The sequence below is a fragment of the Carlito syrichta genome, unplaced genomic scaffold, assembly GCF_000164805.1.
Source record: "Carlito syrichta isolate Samal-C Ts95f unplaced genomic scaffold, Tarsius_syrichta-2.0.1 Scaffold137413, whole genome shotgun sequence".
NCBI lineage: Eukaryota > Metazoa > Chordata > Mammalia > Primates > Tarsiidae > Carlito > Carlito syrichta.
In genome coordinates this window covers 599923-616648 of record NW_007081509.1, presented here as the reverse complement: position 1 = coordinate 616648, position 16726 = coordinate 599923, and the positions used below count along the sequence as shown (strand labels likewise).

Sequence of the window (16726 nt, the reverse complement as noted above, 5' to 3'; positions counted from 1 at the left end):
ATGCACAGAGAATAGTGTAATGGACATTGGCAACTCAGAAGGGGGAGGGGAAAAGGGTGGAGGGGACAAAAATCACCTATCGGGTACGACGTGCACAGGTGGGGGTGGTGGGTACATTTAAAGCCCAAACCAAAACTATCTGTAGCCCTAAAGCTATTGAAATAAATAAATAACACAAAAAAGTATGATACGATCGCATTTTTGTAGGACAAGACCAAAATATTCTGCCCATGTGCATGTATGTGTTTGTACATGCTGTGTATAGGACTATGCAAGAATGGAGAAAAAATGTGGAAGCATATACTTTATAATATAAGCATGGATTTCCTGGAATGAGGATGAAAGAGAGTGTTGTGTAAGTTAAAATATAGGAGAAATGGGGGAAAGGGAGAAATTTAACAAAGAAAAAAAATAATGTTCCTCAGCCGGGCTCGGTGGCTCAGCCTATAATCCCGCGCCTTTGGGAGGCTGAGGTGAGTGGATTGCCTGAGCCCGTGGGTTCGAGACCCGCCTGGGCAGCGAGACCTCATCTCTACGTAATTCCGGCTACTTGAAAGGCTGAGGCGGAAGGATCACCGGAGCCCAGCAGGCGAGGCTGTGGTGGCCAGGAACGGCCACTGTACTCCAGTCCGGGTGACAGAGTGAGACTCCAACTCAAAAAAAAAAATTATGTTCCTCAAAAGTCATTTGTCTGAACCACATATGCGTTTTTATAAAATTATATGTGTGTGTGTGTGTGTATGTAAATAATTTAAAATAAAGATGTGGTTTTTTAATAAAGAACTTGGGAAAAAGTCAGATTTAAAATAAAAGGTAAAAAAGTAGATGCTAGCTTAAAGTTTTCTTTTTATTGAATTAAAAACTGGTGCTCAAAACTTGAGATATGTCACGTGAGAAAAGTCTGTGTGGATACGAAAAAAAAGAGGGGAAGTGTTGCTGCTTGTCACGAGTGTGATGGCTTCAAGGTTGCTTTGGGTAGCTGAAGCGCTGGCTGCACAGGCCCTGAAGGCCCGCAGTCCTAATGGGGTGGCTGGGGTGCGCTGCACAGCATCTGGAGGTGGTGTTCCTACTGATGACGAGCAGGCGACTGGACTGGAGAGGGAGGTCATGATGGCTGCACCGAGAGGACTGGACCCATACAATATACTACCACCAAAGGCAGCTTCAGGCACCAAGGAAGACCCTAATTTAGTCCCCTCTATCACCAACAAGCGAATAGTGGGCTGCATCTGTGAAGAGGACAACTGTGTCGTCATCTGGTTCTGGCTACACAAAGGTGAGACCCCAGTGATGCCCTAGCTATGGAACCCATTACAAGCTGGTGCCGCCTCAGCTGGTCCATTGAGCCCTTGCACTAACATCTGAATATGTGCTGTAACATTTCTTCTTTCCGATAAAGACTAGTCATGCTATTGGCTCCTTCTCCCATTAAAAAAAAAGAAAAAAATGAAATAAAAATAATCAAAGGAAAAGGAGAGTGTTCATAAGAATGTATTATTAATGCAGCTGGAGTTCACAGAAATGTAACAGGTAAAAATGTAAACCACAAAGACAAACAAGTGTGATTGTGCAAAATGGGAAGAGCATCATCCCTCTCTACAGAGAAGGTTTTAGGAGAAGACAGAGTGTTGTGGGAAACAGACACCAACGGCTGGCCCAGGATGGGGGCTGGTTTTAAAATGGATGCTCAAGAGGATCATGCAACACAAACAAATATGAGCTTTTCAACTGTTACGTGAAAGGAGTTTCTTAAGGAAAGGGACACGGTAGTTTTTTGATCCACACGTATCAGGAATTGATAATATGAGGATTAGGATTTTTATGTATGCATAATACAGAAATCCATTCTCTTAGTGAGGAAATTTTAGTAACATTATACATTTTAAGACATACACATGGGTCAAATTTTATTTTATTTTTTTTGAGTTGGAGTCTCACTCTGTCGCCCAGACTGGAGTGCAGTGGCCGCTCCCAGTCACTGCAGCCTCGACCTGCTGGGCTCCGGCGATCCTTCCGCCTCAGCCTTCCGAGTAGCCGGAATTACAGGTATGCGCTACCACACCTGGCTGATTTTTTTGATTTATTGTAGAGATGAGGTCTCGCTGCCCAGGCGGGTCTCGAAGCCGCGGGCTCAGGCAATCCACTCACCTTAGCCTCCCAAAGGCGTGGGATTACAGGCTGAGCCACCAAGCCCGGCTGGGTCAAATTTTATATAATCACGCAGATCTACAATAAAAACAGATTCAGTGCTCTCATCTCCTTACTCACTGGAAACACAAGTATGAGCAAATTAATTGTCTGAACAAGAAACAGCAACAGACTATGTAGGATCTCAAGAAACAGGAGCTAGACTAAGTTAGGGGAGGTGGGTGGGTAATAAGAAAGAACCAGACTAGTTCCTGAGACTCTTCCTGGGTGGAGTCAATGTAGTCAAGATAAAGGCATAGCCAAGTATCAATATGAAGGGTCTGGGCTGAAAATACAGAACACTAAGGAAAAGGCTAAGGATAAGCTTCCTGACCTCTGAAGGATTTTAGAATTTATTCTACTCCCCCCAAAACTCATCATATGCTTCCTTCCACTAATGGCAGTGACTTTCCTACATGTCATATCTCTCCTCCTACAATGAAAGGCAGGATCTAAGTTAGTCATTTTTGTGCTCCCAGAGGCAAAGCACAGTACCGCTTGTATAATAGTTTATCATTATATGAAAGTATTCCACTTTAACATATTTCTAATTAATGGTAACTGCTAAACAAGAAAAACAATTCCAAGAGTGACTATCATAAAATAAAAATGAATGAAAGAAAGATAGGTAAAGTCCAAACTCTGGTGCTTCGTAAATTTAAGCTAGTTTAAAAACTACTTTAAGGTAAGGTACCTTACCTTGGAATCCTGAGCTTCCAAGAACATATGACAAAATTGCTATTCAGAATTGTAAACCTATAGGTTTACAAGAAAAAATACACTTACTTTGTTCCCATTTCAAATCAGTAGGATAAGAGTTTTTGGAAGAAGTGACAATGAAAATAAACTAGAAAAATTTAAAAGATAAATATCTTTGTATTTAAGAAAGCATCTTATGAAAGAGAACAGAAGTTTTTACAAATTATAGCAGTGAGAATTTGTCTTACATATTTCGAAGAGGCTGAGCATTTCTTTTTCTCTCTTAAATATCTATTAGTTCTTCGATATGACTCTAAAGTATAGCAATGCATCTTGATTTCTTAACAATAATACTTAATAATTACTTAATTGTATTTGAACTGCAACAAAAATATTTACTTTGAGAGTCAGAATTCAGCTGGACTGGTGTAGATGACTGCTGTGGTCTTGACAATGGCTTTGGAGGTAATTCTTTAGCCTGGGAAGAACAAAAATAAATGCACATGATTTTAAAACCCTGTTTTGACACATAAAACACATTTTTCTTCTAATGAGTTTAGTGCAATCTTCTGTCCTATATACTTTTTAATTAGATACCCCAAAAGCTCACATGTACTCCTTTGCATCATAAGCTACTAAACAGGATGACAAGATTTAGATGTAGACAGGGTGTGTTCTTCTCATATCCAGAAGTTTACCTCCCCCCAGGTACCTGTGACAACCTGTGCAAGGTCTTGAGGAGATGCAAGTATGATGATGGCTTAGCAAGCAACTGGGAGAGACAACAACAAACTTGAACCTTGGACTTCAGTTTTCATATTGTGCAACAGAGATCAAGCCAACTCTGAAAGGGTGTTGTGGAACTCAAGGAATAATGTACACAAAACCCTTGGTACTTCAAGGACTGACATACATTAGGTGCTAAGTATTATTGATATTATTAACTGAGATTACAAAGTTCTATCATTAGGGAAATGCAGTCACAGAAGAAAAATGTTTTTCCCTGAAATTTGTACAGATGAAATATCAAGGTAATATAGCACTTTCACAAGAACTTTAAGTAAAAGGAATTGCAAAGGAGGCTTAGCAGGCTATAAGAATCCGATATCAAGGGTGGACTAGTCTATAGAAAGACATTTCCTATTTCCACTGAGAGAAACATAAAACCGAACAGTACAGAAGGCTTCCTCTGTTCCCTTGCTGCTTTTCTTGCATTGATTCGCTGTCCTTCATTTTCATACTTTTCAGTAAAGGAATCAAGAATTCCATAAAGATCTTCTGCTTGAGCAGGCTGTGGTATATTTCCAAATAAAATGTCATAAGCTCGAACATCTTGACAATAAAATCTAATAAAAAATCAAAATGTGAAACATTTTGGTATTCACAGATCTTTTCTAGAGTTAAACATAGTATGCACTCATACAAATATATATATACACACATATATATAATCACTTGTTTATAGCATTTCTTTTTTTTTTTTTTTTTTTGAGTTGGAGTTTCACTCCGTCGTCCAGACTGGAGTACAGTGGCCGCTCCCAGCCACCGCAGCCTCTACCCACTGGGCTCCGGCGATCCTTCCGCCTCAGCCTTTCGAGTAGCCGGAATTACAGGTGCTCGCTACGACGCCTGGCTAGTTTTTGATTTATTGTAGAGATGAGGTCTTGCCAAGTTGCCCAGGCGGGTCTCAAACCTGCGGAGTCAGGCAATCCACTCTCCTCAGCCTCCCAAAGGCGCGAGATTACAGGCTGAGCCACCAAGCCCAGCTGTTCATAGCATTTCATAGAGACCACTTTTAAAACACTAACTACAAGCAACATCTCCTGCTCAACTCTTAAATTCATCCCCACAAGCTCACCTCTACAGGCAACTACCATGAATTTTATGATATGTATCCTTTATTAATATAAAAAGCACATCTGTATTATCAGATCTTTATACATGCATATATATATAAACATTTCTATATAAACACAGAGAAATATATATGCAAGTACATACATTCTTGTAAGTTTTTATTTTTTATTTCTTACAAAAATACATACGGCTGTGTAATTTCAAAATATTTATTTTTATCAAAATATTTATTTTTATCAAAATTAAATAAAGATTTTCCTTCCAAAGTTTGGAAGTCCTGCATTTCATTAAGCGTATGTTTGTTTTAGTTTATCCAGGATTTAGTTCAACTTTAATAGGGAAGTCTGCCAAAGGCCTAGAACCAGAAGTTTCTAAAAGCATTCTTGTTATATTTCTCAAAATAATAAACCAGGAGTAAAAACAACTCTTGGATGGTAGAAGATGAAGAGTTCTACAAACTCTATGTTCCCCCATTCCTTCTACTTTCTTTTTGTGGTTTATATTGAACACCATGTGCTACTGAGTTCCTGAGTGAATTGGCATGGTAAAAGATGGATGTGTGTGTGTCTGACAGGGGTGGGTCCGCCTGCTGTACATGGTAAAGGTAAATGGTCAGCCATCAGCAGTTTCAGCTTATTAGGCTTGCAATTGGTAGAGTTTCTGCCAAGTTCTAGAGGACGTCCTTCTGTCAGATTAAGTTCTGTCTCCTGGGCCTTTATACATACCTTGGTGGTGATTTCTAAAAATGTCTTTGGGAAAAATTAGCCAGATGCCGGTTTAAAGAAATTTTCCTTCAACTCTTAGGATACTTCCAAATCCTCTTTAAAAAAAAAAAAAAATCAAACTATATTTTTAGTTGAAACTGGTCTCTATTTGATATGGAGGAAATAAAGGCAGAGTGTAATTATAGGAAACCTCTCACAGTGAGGAACTATTTCGACTGGCCCACAAGTTATAACGGGCATGCCCTCCACCAGTACACTTAATATGATGCACTTAACCAACAGAGTATTATTTATGCTTATGAGTTATGTTATAATGTCAAGTGGAAAAACAGTATTTACAAATGGATATACTACATTATGATTACAATCATATATGGCAAAAAGAAAATTATGCTTAGGAAAATGGTGGATGGCACTAAAAAAAATGTGAATTGTTAGTCTTTTAAATGGTAGAAAGCCTTTTTCATTCTCTTCCTAAATTTTCTCTGGGTTTCTTACTTTTTTTTTTAAATGGTAGAAAGTCTTTTTCATTCTCTTCCTAAATTTTCTCTGGGTTTCTTACTTTTTTTTTGAGTTGGAATCTTACTCCATCGCCCAGGCTAGAGTGCAGTGGCGCACTTACAGTCACCCTAGCGTCAACCTGCTGTGCTCTGGCGATCCTTTCACCTCAGCCTTCCAAGAAGCTGGAACTACAGGCATGTGCTACCATGCCCGACTAATTTTTGATTTATTGTAGAGATGAGGTCTCGCCAAGTTGCCCAGGCTAGTCTCGAACACGCGGGCTCAGGCAATCCACTCACCTCAGTCTCTCAAAGTGCTGGGATGACAGGCTGAGCCACAGAGCCCAGCCAGTTTCTTACTTTTATATTGAATTTATAAACATAAAATATACACTTAAAGCTACATGTTGTACAAAAAACAATATACAAATGTGCTGTTAACTAAATCAAATTTGAAGTATTATTTTCTCATCATACTTTCTTTAAATCAATAAAAATCACTTCAGCTTGGACTTACTTTCGATTAGTTTCTTTCCTTTCAATCAAACAGCTCCCCTCTAAAGATATGCCAGCAAAGAGTCCTCTTGATTTGCAGTACGTGAAGACTGCAGCAGAGCTCCTCAGGGCGACGTTTCCTTCTAGATTTCTGCAAAGCCCAAGAGATGATCATGTGACGAGCACTGCACTTTTGTTTGGCCCAACAGAAGTATCCTGCGCTGCACCGACTTCACCTGTTTTTTTGTTTTACTTCCTGTTGGCCTGAGCTAGATATTTTAAAGTGACCCAGAGGAAAGACAGTCCCCTGGGAAAGGACATTTACATAAAATTATTATGTAAGCGTGTGATGATAAGGAAGGGCTGTGCCACAGAAAAATACAATGTAGACTATATAAGTACGTTAAAAGAGAAGAATTTGTAAAGCTGACACTTTTCTTACTGGGTCTTCCTCTCTTAAAACTGCAAAGCACATCTTGAGAGTGCCAACGAATTTAGATTCTTTTTACGTTGAGCATTTTCATGGAGCCTAGAAACATTTTTAGATGATTTTACTGTGAGTATAAAGTATTCCTACATTGCACAATGGACCTTATAATAGTATTTCATTAATAGAGAAAAAAATACACTTTGTAAGTACTGTAAACATTGTTCAATAAAACACATTAACTTCTAAGTTTTATGAGTTAGTTGAGAAAAAGCTTTTTTTCCTAAACAAAGCTGACTTTTATCAGTTAATAAAATTTGACTTGCTTTGGCTCCCTCAAAGTTTAAGCTTAATTTTATGTTGAATTTCAGCAGATAAAATGGTCTATGTTTCTAAAATATTTCATTTTTTTCTTGTGTATTCTGGTTTCTGATTGGCTACGGTTTGCGTCTTTCTTATTTGTGATAACCTCAAATCTTCTGGGGAATGCATAGATTACAAATTTGTTCATTTTAATTTAAGTTCCCTCTTAGTGCAAAATAAAATACGTTGTCTCTAAACCTTTACTACCTAACATCTATTCAAAAAGTGCTTTACAGCACTCACCTTCCCAAGGGCCCAACTGCCACAGTAAAATTCCCGCCAAGTGTTAGGTTACCGCCTTTTGCAAAAGCTTCTACGGCTCTGTCGTAATTCAGGATTATTACCAAATCCGATACCTAAAAGACAGAAACCTATTTATTTAAAAATAGTTGACTCAAAAGCATTTAAAATATATGTTGAGGCTGGGTGCAACAGTTTACACCTACAATGCCAGCACTCTGGGAGGCCGAGGTGGGAGGATCACTTGAGCCCAAGAGTTTGAGACCAGCCTAGGCAACACGGTGAGACCTCATCTCTATTTAAAAAAATAAACAACAAATAAATAAATAATGAAATAAAATATACAATAAAATAAATGTTGGTTAAAACTCAAATATACTATACATAATGTGGCAAATTTCAATACAGAGAAGGAATAAGCAAAAAGAGCAATATTTTTATTTGAGTTGATAACATAAGAAGCCAGTATTGCCACAGGTAATAACAACTCCACTGAGCATATAACATGAGGCTTACCTTCATTATCTCCTTTAATCTTCCTAAACCTGGTAATGTAGGTTCAGTGAGGCTAAGCAAACTCCCTACTGATGACTAGAATTAACCAAACAAAGTTGGTGGGAAGGATCAAACACACTCTCTTACCTCCTCAAACTAAACGCTTCACAAAAGCTGAACCCAAAGAACACAGCACTAGGGACTATGGGGCTGAAGGTCCCAGGAGACTTTCTACATTTATGCTCTTGACCCGGCTGCACGTTCACCACTAGGAGCTGGACCCTGGGCCCTGCACTGCAGGTCTCAGAAGTTCAACACACCAGAAAGCAAATTTGTTTCTATTAGTAATGCGACTACCATGAGTTAATTTTCCTTTAAGTAAAAGCAAAACCTACAATGAAATTCAACTGAATGCTTAAGGCATGCCAACATGGAGAAAGCACTTGTTTCTCAAATTCAACGCCACTGGTAAATTTGTGGAGCCCAAGGTTAGAAGTAAGAAATAACATGAGCCATCAAATGAGAGGCAGCACAGGCCAGGGCAGCCCCTGGTTGTGGAGACCCAAGTGTCCACCCCAGCTCCTCTTTTCCATTGCTGTGTGACTTGGAATATTTTAACTAGCCTTTGGATCTCTGACTTTTCCCTATTTAAAATCTACATAGCAGGCCAGCCTGAGCAACATAGAGAACCCCATCTCTACAAAAAAATTAAAAAATTTGCCAGACATGGTGGCACACACCCGTAGTCCCAGCTACTAGGGAGGCTGAGACAGGAGAATTTCTTGAGCCTAGGAGGCTGAGGCTGCAGTGAGCCAAGATCATGCCACTGCACTTGAGCCTGGGTGACAGAGAAATACCCTGTCATGAATAGGATAGGATAAGGTAGGATAGAATAGAATAGAATTATGAAATAAAATAAAATCTATAGACTAGGACCTACACCCCACAGAACCATTGTGAGGATCAGATATACATGCTAGGTGTACCTGGAAAATTGAAGGTGCGATGGCATGGGGCTAAGAACTGGGGCTTAAAGTTGAAATTGTTCGGATGTAAACTCTACTGCTGCATCTTGTGTGCTGTATGGTCCTGGGCAAATTACTGATTTGCCCAAAGCCTCAGTTTTCTTTTCTGTAAAATGGGTGTAATGATAGTAACTACATGTATAAGATTGTTTAAGAATGAATTGAAATCGTTTGCAAAGTGGCATATTTATCACACCTCAATAAAACATACAAAGGTTAAGCAGACTTATGTTTAAAATGTCTTAATTTGAGCAATTTTTACATCTTTTTGAGTGTTTTCAGATTAATGTTTTCATCTGACCTACAGAAAAATCCTGTTAATACTGAGTGGGATAACACCTGAAAGGGGCTTTGTGATAAAAGTAGGTTCATAATAAAAGTTTAAGTTGGGCGGGCTCAGTGGCTCAGCCTGTAATCCCAGAACTTTGGGAGGCTGAGGTGAGTGGACTGCCTGAGACCCCGGGTTCGAGACCTGCCTGGGCAACTTGGCGAGACCTCATCTCTGCAATAAATCAAAAAATTAGCCGGGTGTGGTAGCATGCACCTGTAGTTTCAGCTACTTGGAAGGCTGAGGCGGAAGGATCGCTGGAGACCAGCAGGTCGAGGCCGGCCACTGCACTCCAGTCTGGGCGACAGAGTGAGACTCCAACTCAAAAAAAAAAAAAAGTTTAATTTGAATCATTTTGTGAAAAAAATACACTCAAGATCCTTAAGACAAGCTAAATATATCAGATAGCTGGCCCACACAAAATGCTTCACCTTGACTCCTGTCAACTGTTTATTTTATTAGATATATGGACAGTTTCTGAGGATTATGATGCTGAATGACACCGCATTATTTAGTTTTTTAATGCAAAGTAAGCCCTTTGCCAATGATTGTACAACCTATATCTTTTTTTTTTTTTTTTTGAGTTGGAGTCTCACTCTGTCGCCCAGACTGGAGTGCAGTGGCCGGCCTCGACCTGCTGGTCTCCAGCGATCCTTCCGCCTCAGCCTTCCAAGTAGCTGAAACTACAGGTGCATGCTACCACACCCGGCTAATTTTTTGATTTATTGTAGAGATGAGATCTCGCCAAGTTGCCCAGGCGGGTCTCGAACCTGCAGGCTCAAGCAATCCACTCACCTCAGCTTCCCAAAGCGTGGGATTACAGGCTGAGCCATCGAACCCGGCTACAACCTATATCTTACATGCATTTTTAGATAACAAAGTTGTCTTGCATAATGCTTGACACATACACATTCAGAAAATAAAATTTCTACCCATGACCTTATAGTGCTCTAGCTGTTATGTTCTTCTGCTTGGCAGATTTAGTACAGTTAAGTAAGGCAAAACTATAAGAGGCAGCTAAGGGGAAAAAAATTGGTCTTGTAATATTTTTGTCTGATTTCTATTACTTTCTTTCAAAATAAGAGCAAGATAATCCTGTATTCTTTGGCAATGCTGCTAATTAGACAGAGAACCAGTTCAAAAGCTTGTAAACACCTTGCTGAGCTTATGAACATCAACAGCTCTAGGTTTATCTCCACAAATTAGCAGAAAGAGCAAAACAGATTTCTTGCAAGAAAACTGGAGCAGTTGAGCAACACACTGGAACAGTATGAGAAAGCCATCTGAGAATTTGACAAAAGCCTCCTTAAAAGTCTGCATTGAAACTTAAACTATATTACAGTTTGATAGAAGTTAGATCTGGGCAATACCCTTGGGTCCCTCCCACTGTTTGAGTTTTTCTGTCCTTTCAATAAATCCTGCTTTAAAAAAAAAAAAGAAGAAATTAGATCTAGTGTTTGACAGATAGTAGTGTTACTATAATATACAATAATCTTTTGAATATTTCAAAATAGCTAGAAGAAAATAATTTGAATGCTTCTAGCATAAAGACAAATACTTAAGTTACAAATATCCCCATTACACTGATTTGATCTTTACAAATTATATGAATGTATTAAATTGTCACAAGTACTTAGAAAGTAGGTAATCTATTATATATCAATAAAAATACAATTAAAAATAAAGCCTAACCATAAGATGCAAGAATTCGTAAATCACAATGACCATGCAGGACAAGCTGGGGGAGGGAAGTGTTTCCAGAGCCACCGGTCTTCTCTTCTCCAAAACTGCATCTCCTGAACCCCATCTTTCGCTTCACATCTGATACTATCATACTGTAAGAAGGAGTCTTACCCTATTTTTGATGTTTGTTGACAGTCTTCAAGCCCCACCACCCTGGGTAACCCGATACAAAATCTGGGGCTCCCTCATCTGGCTCCCCATTCTTTCGAGCCATTCGTAGGCCTGCCTGGAAGCCTGCTCCACTCTCCCCCAAAACCTCATGATGTGGGTAATAAGCTTTTTCATTCCCTCTCCGTGTGTGAGGCAACATGCAAACCAAATTTAGGCGGGGTTCACAAATTTAGGCGCATGTTCACAACATGCAAACCAAATTTAGGCGGGGTGTCCCTCCCAAAACATCTTCCATTCCTCACACCAACAGACCCCTCCCTATGCGTCAATCTTAGGGGACTTAGGGAGTGTACTATGATTTCTAACAATAATTTCTCTTCAACTTAAGCCCAGAACAGTTCCTCTTCGTTGAAGAGCCCATCCAAATTCTCCCTGAAACAAGCAGTCTTTCTTTTTTTGTTTTTCAAATTCTAATCTTGAGTGAAAGCAGGATTGATCAGGCTTGATGGCCCAGTGTGAGGTCTGGCTATGGGGATACAGCAAAGAACTACGTCTGAAGACAAGCCATGTATCAGGGTTTTCAGAGCTTTGGGCTTTACTACAACCGCTGCCCAAAAAGAAACCATTTACAGTATTTAAAACAAGCCTTAGTGCAATCTTTCCTTACACCACTGACTTTCAAGCCTTCACTTCTCACAATCTCAACTCTTTTTACAAGTATTTCTCTCCTTGTCACAGTAATACCCCCCAGCTGACCCCTATTCATTCATTCAGATACAGGCATTCATTCCTACTTTAGCACCTATAGGTATTACCACCTGTGATATTCCCAGAACCAAGGAAGACATTATATAGTCCCCACCCTGTAGAATTTGGGAGTCTAAAGGTTAAGATTGAAAAACATAAATTAACCCAATCTTAATCTTCTGGCTAAGCTCAGGGGATCACTTGTACTTATGCCCCTGGAAGAATGAGTCTGACAACCCTCAGTGAAGCCACTGCAACATTCAATAAGCTTATCAGGACCAGCCTGGGCTGCAGTTGCTGGTAAGCAGCATTCCTTATAACAACTAGATCTTGTCACTTAAAAAAACTAACCCTTAAGAACAGGGCACTAAGAACACAAAATTGAGATTGCAGTCTTTCTCTACCAGGATTCTCGAAGAGAATGAAGCCCTAATGAGCTAAAGCATGCATTGCAAGAAATGAATTGTCATCTCCCCAAATATTCTTCAATAGCTACAGAAATAATTGAGAAAATAGCACTCACATAATTTTCTGTAACACTCACATAGTTTTCTGTAGAACAGATGAGGAACCTAGAGTAAACTTGAGATTTTCACTGGCTTGAATATATTCACAGGAAGGTCTGGTAGATGTTTGGAGGAAAACAAAGACTGACTTAGGCACAAAACTCACTTAACCACAAACCTCAGCCCAGAACAGGCAAGTGTTGACAGTTACAAATGTGAGAAGGGGGAGGCGGACTTGGAAATCATCTCCAAGTTATTTTTTTAAAATAGATTTGATTCAGGAAGATGACACACTTTGCTCAATGTCCTATGAATATTAAGAGCTAAAATCGGACAATTAAGGTAAAACCTCCATCCTACTATATAATGTGTCTACAAACCAGAAGCCATGGAAAGATTAAAAGGGTGATGGAGCAGGTAAAAACTAATTTAGACCTCATCTCTACAATAAATCAAAAAATCAGCTGGGTGTGGTAGCGCATGCCTGTAATTCCGGCAACTCGGAAGGCTGAGGCGGAAGGACTGCCGGAGCCCAGCGGGCGAGGCTGCGGTGGCCGGGATCAGCCACTGCACTCCAGTCTGGGCGACCGAGTGAGACTCCAACTCCAACTCCAAAAAAAAAAAACAAAAAACTAATTTAAGGCAAGCTTAGTGGGAGAGTGACAGTTGGAATGGTGGCAGAAAGAGGTGACAGACCCTCTCTCCAGCAAAATGACCGTGGCTGCTAAAAATTATTTTAAAAATTAACATCTCTAAAAATTGTCCTAAGGGCACATAGCAAATGAAGAAAATGTAAAAGCTAAATTCAGTGATTATATTACATCTTGGTAGGGACAGCAAAATTTGGTAACAATGAGCCACAACCAGCCCCTGTAGGTCGGCCAGTTGGGAGACAGGAGTGCAAGAGCTCAGGGCTTTCTGCCTCTGCCCGGGTGAGATAGGCAGTGTCTCTACCAGAGGACATGAGGGTGCAAGAGCTCCAGAGGAGACCGCAGGAGACAGGGAGTGCAAGAGCTCAGGGCTTTCTGCCCCAGACCCAGGTAGGAAGGCAGTGTCTCCACTGGAGGAGATGGGGGTACAAGAGTTTGGGGCTTTCTGCCCAGCCCCACATTAGGGAAGCAGTGTCTCCATCAGGGGGACTACAGAGAGCATTTCTCTTTCCTCAGCTCCATGATGCAGAAGCTCCATTCCAAGCTGGAGCAGCTGAGAGGCCTGGAGCCACCATCCTCCACCCAGCCCCTACATATAAGAGGATGCGCCACCCAGGAGCAACAGTCCAAGAATACCAGAGCCCCACTCACTCCTGCCCCAACTCGCTCTGCAAAAGCTGCTTAAAGCTCCATCCTGGGAGAGACAAGTCAAGAAGACCTAGGCCATTACCCCATCCCCCATGCTGTAGGGGTGTTGCCCCAAGAGAACCAGCCACTGCCCCAGCCTCCAGCTCCAGAGTAAGGGCACAGAGACCTTAGTGAAAAATATCAATCTATAGTCCAGAAGCTCCACAAATTCTGAGTAGGACAAATGAGTAGATATATAATTGTGAAAAAAGTTGAAACACAAAGAGAAAACCTTGAAAGAAACAAGAGAAAATTGACTCAATGCACAAAAGGAACCCCAATTAGATTAATAGCTGATTTCTATTCAGAAACAATTGACACTAGAAAGCAATGGGATGACAAATCAAAGTGCTGAAAGAAGGAAAGGCCATTCTAGAATCTCGTATTCAGCAAATTTATCTTTCAAGAATGAAGGTGAAAATAGAGACATTCTCAGATTTAAAAAAAGCTGAGAGAATTTGATTTGTTGCTAGTCAATCCACTTTACAAGGAATGCTAAAGAAAGTTCTTCAGGCTAAAAGCAGGTGACTAAGCAGTAACTCAAATTCACATAAAAACTATTACCAATAAAAATAACTATATAGTTATAAATAATAGTATACATGATATAACTTTTATTTTATTTTATTTTTTGAGTTGTGGTCTCATTCTGTCACCCAGACTGGGACGAAGTGGCACATTCACAGCTCACCACAGCCTTAACCTCCTAGGCTCTGGTGCTCCTTTGACCTCAGCCTCCCAAGTAGCTGGGACTACAGGTACATGCCACCACACCCAGCTAAGTTTTTGAATTTTTTTTTTTTTTTTTAGAGACGAGGTCTCACTATGTTGTCCAGGCTGGTCTTGAACTCCTGTGCTCAAGCAATCTTCCTGCCTCAGCCTTCCAAAGTGCTGGGATTATAAGTGTGAGTCACCATACCCAGCCTCTTACCTGACTTAAAAATGAAGGTTTTAAAAAAAAAATATGTATATAATGGTATTATCAGGTCTGTAATATACAGAAATGTAATTACTTGATAATAGTACAAAGGAGTCAAGTGGGAGCAAAGTTGTCTTGGAATAAGGAAGTGATACATGACTTCACAGGAACAAATGAAGAGAACTAGACATGGTAAATAAGAAGGTTAATATAACAAGCTCAGCGAATAAATACTTGCTATCAATTCTTCTCTGAGTTTCTCCAAAAGACACACAATCATATAAATCATTAACCATAATCATGAATTATTAACTTTATAGCTATAATGTATATAACAGTAATAGCACAACAAAGTAAAAAAAGGGACTAGAACTACATGACAGTTATGTTTTTGTATTCCATTGAATCAGGTTGGAATAAACTTTAAATAGTTTCTGATAAAACATATTTAAGTTTGAGAGCAGCCACTAAGAAAATGACTCAAAAATAAAGTTAAATAATTAGGAATTAAAATGCTACAGTACAAAATGTTCACTTAATTGAAAAGAACGCAGGCCGGGTTCACATCTGTAATCCCAGCACTTTGGGAGTCTAGGGCAGGAGGATTGTTTGAGGTCAGAAGTATAAGACCAGCCTGGGCAACACAGCAAAAGCCCATTTCTACCAAAGAAAAAATTAAAAATTGGCCAGCTGTGGTGGCACACACCTGTAGTCCAAGCTGCTCAGGAGACTAACACTGGAGGATTGCCTAAGATCAGGAGTTGGATATTGCAGTGAGTCAAGAATACACCACTGCACTCTAGCCTGGGTGACAGAGAGATCCAGTCTCCAAAAATAAAAAAGTAAAAAAATTAGCAAGGTAGAAACAGAGCGACAAAAAAGACATGAGCTATACAGAAAAAAGTAAAATGGTAGACACAAATCTAACTATATCAATAATATCAGTAAATGTAAACGACTTAAACATCCCCATTTAGATTGTCAGGGCAAATAAAACAACAAAAACAACAATATCCAATGACATGCTCTCTCAATCATTTCAGATTCAAAGTTACCAATAGATTGACAGTAAAAGGACAGGAAAAGATACGTCATGCAGACAGTAACCAAAAGACAGCAGGAAGGATTATAGTTATATAACATGAAATGAACTTTAAAACAACAAAAAAGATATTACTGATAATAAACAGGGTACTATTTAAATGATAAAAGGTCCGTCAGCCAAAAAGATATAAGAATTATGAATATAATAATGCACATATATTTATATATGCATGTAAAAATTCCAAATGGCATGAATCAAAAACTGACAGAAGGGAAAAACTGACAATTTAACAATAATGGCCGGATGTCAGTAAACTACTTTTAATCATGATCATAAGATCATCAGATCTTACAATCAGATCTTTTAATAATGATCATAAGATCATCAGGAAAACTGAACAACCATATATGCCATAGAAACCTGACAGACTCCTAGACAGCAGGTCGCCCAACACAGACCACATTCTTTTCAAGTATACATGGAACACTCCGCAAAACAAGAGACCACATGTAAGGCCATAAAAGAAGCCTCCATAAGTTTAAGAGAATTGGAATCAAAAAAAGTATTTTCTTTGACCACAATGGAATGGAATTTGAAATCAATGACAAAATCAATTTGGGAAATTCACAAATGTGTGGAAATTAAACAACATAATCCTGAACAATAAATGGATTAAAGAAGAAATCACAAGATAAATTAGATAATATTTTGAGATGAATGAAAACGAAGGCACAATACACCCAAACTACGGGATGCAGCTAGAGCAATGCTTAGAGAAATGTGTGTGTTACAAAAAAGACAGACCTCAAGATAGTCACCTAAACTAAACTTATATCATGGAAGAAGAGGAGGAAACTAAACTGTTAAGCAAGGAGGAGGAAGAGGCCGTGCTTGGTGGCTTAGCCTGTAATCCCGCGCTTTGGGAGGCCGAGGTGAGTGAATTGCCTGAGCCCGAGGGTTCGAGACCCGCCTGGGCA

General features: G+C 39.6%; 1 protein-coding gene and 1 pseudogene across 1 annotated transcript in view; one reads left to right on the top strand and one right to left on the bottom strand.

Moving 5' to 3' along the window:
- The window catches only part of SH3YL1 (SH3 and SYLF domain containing 1), a 39437-nt gene that overhangs the window by 16080 nt on the left and 6631 nt on the right, over positions 1 to 16726 (bottom strand). The window contains exons 2-5 of the mRNA XM_008049813.1: positions 7497 to 7609; positions 6486 to 6614; positions 4064 to 4232; positions 3286 to 3364 (exon numbers count right to left, since the gene is read on the bottom strand). Coding sequence (XP_008048004.1) covers positions 3286 to 3364; positions 4064 to 4232; positions 6486 to 6614; positions 7497 to 7609 — 490 coding nt within the window. The remainder of the gene's footprint in view (positions 1 to 3285; positions 3365 to 4063; positions 4233 to 6485; positions 6615 to 7496; positions 7610 to 16726) is intronic.
- Positions 955 to 1452, top strand: LOC103251224 (annotated as a pseudogene).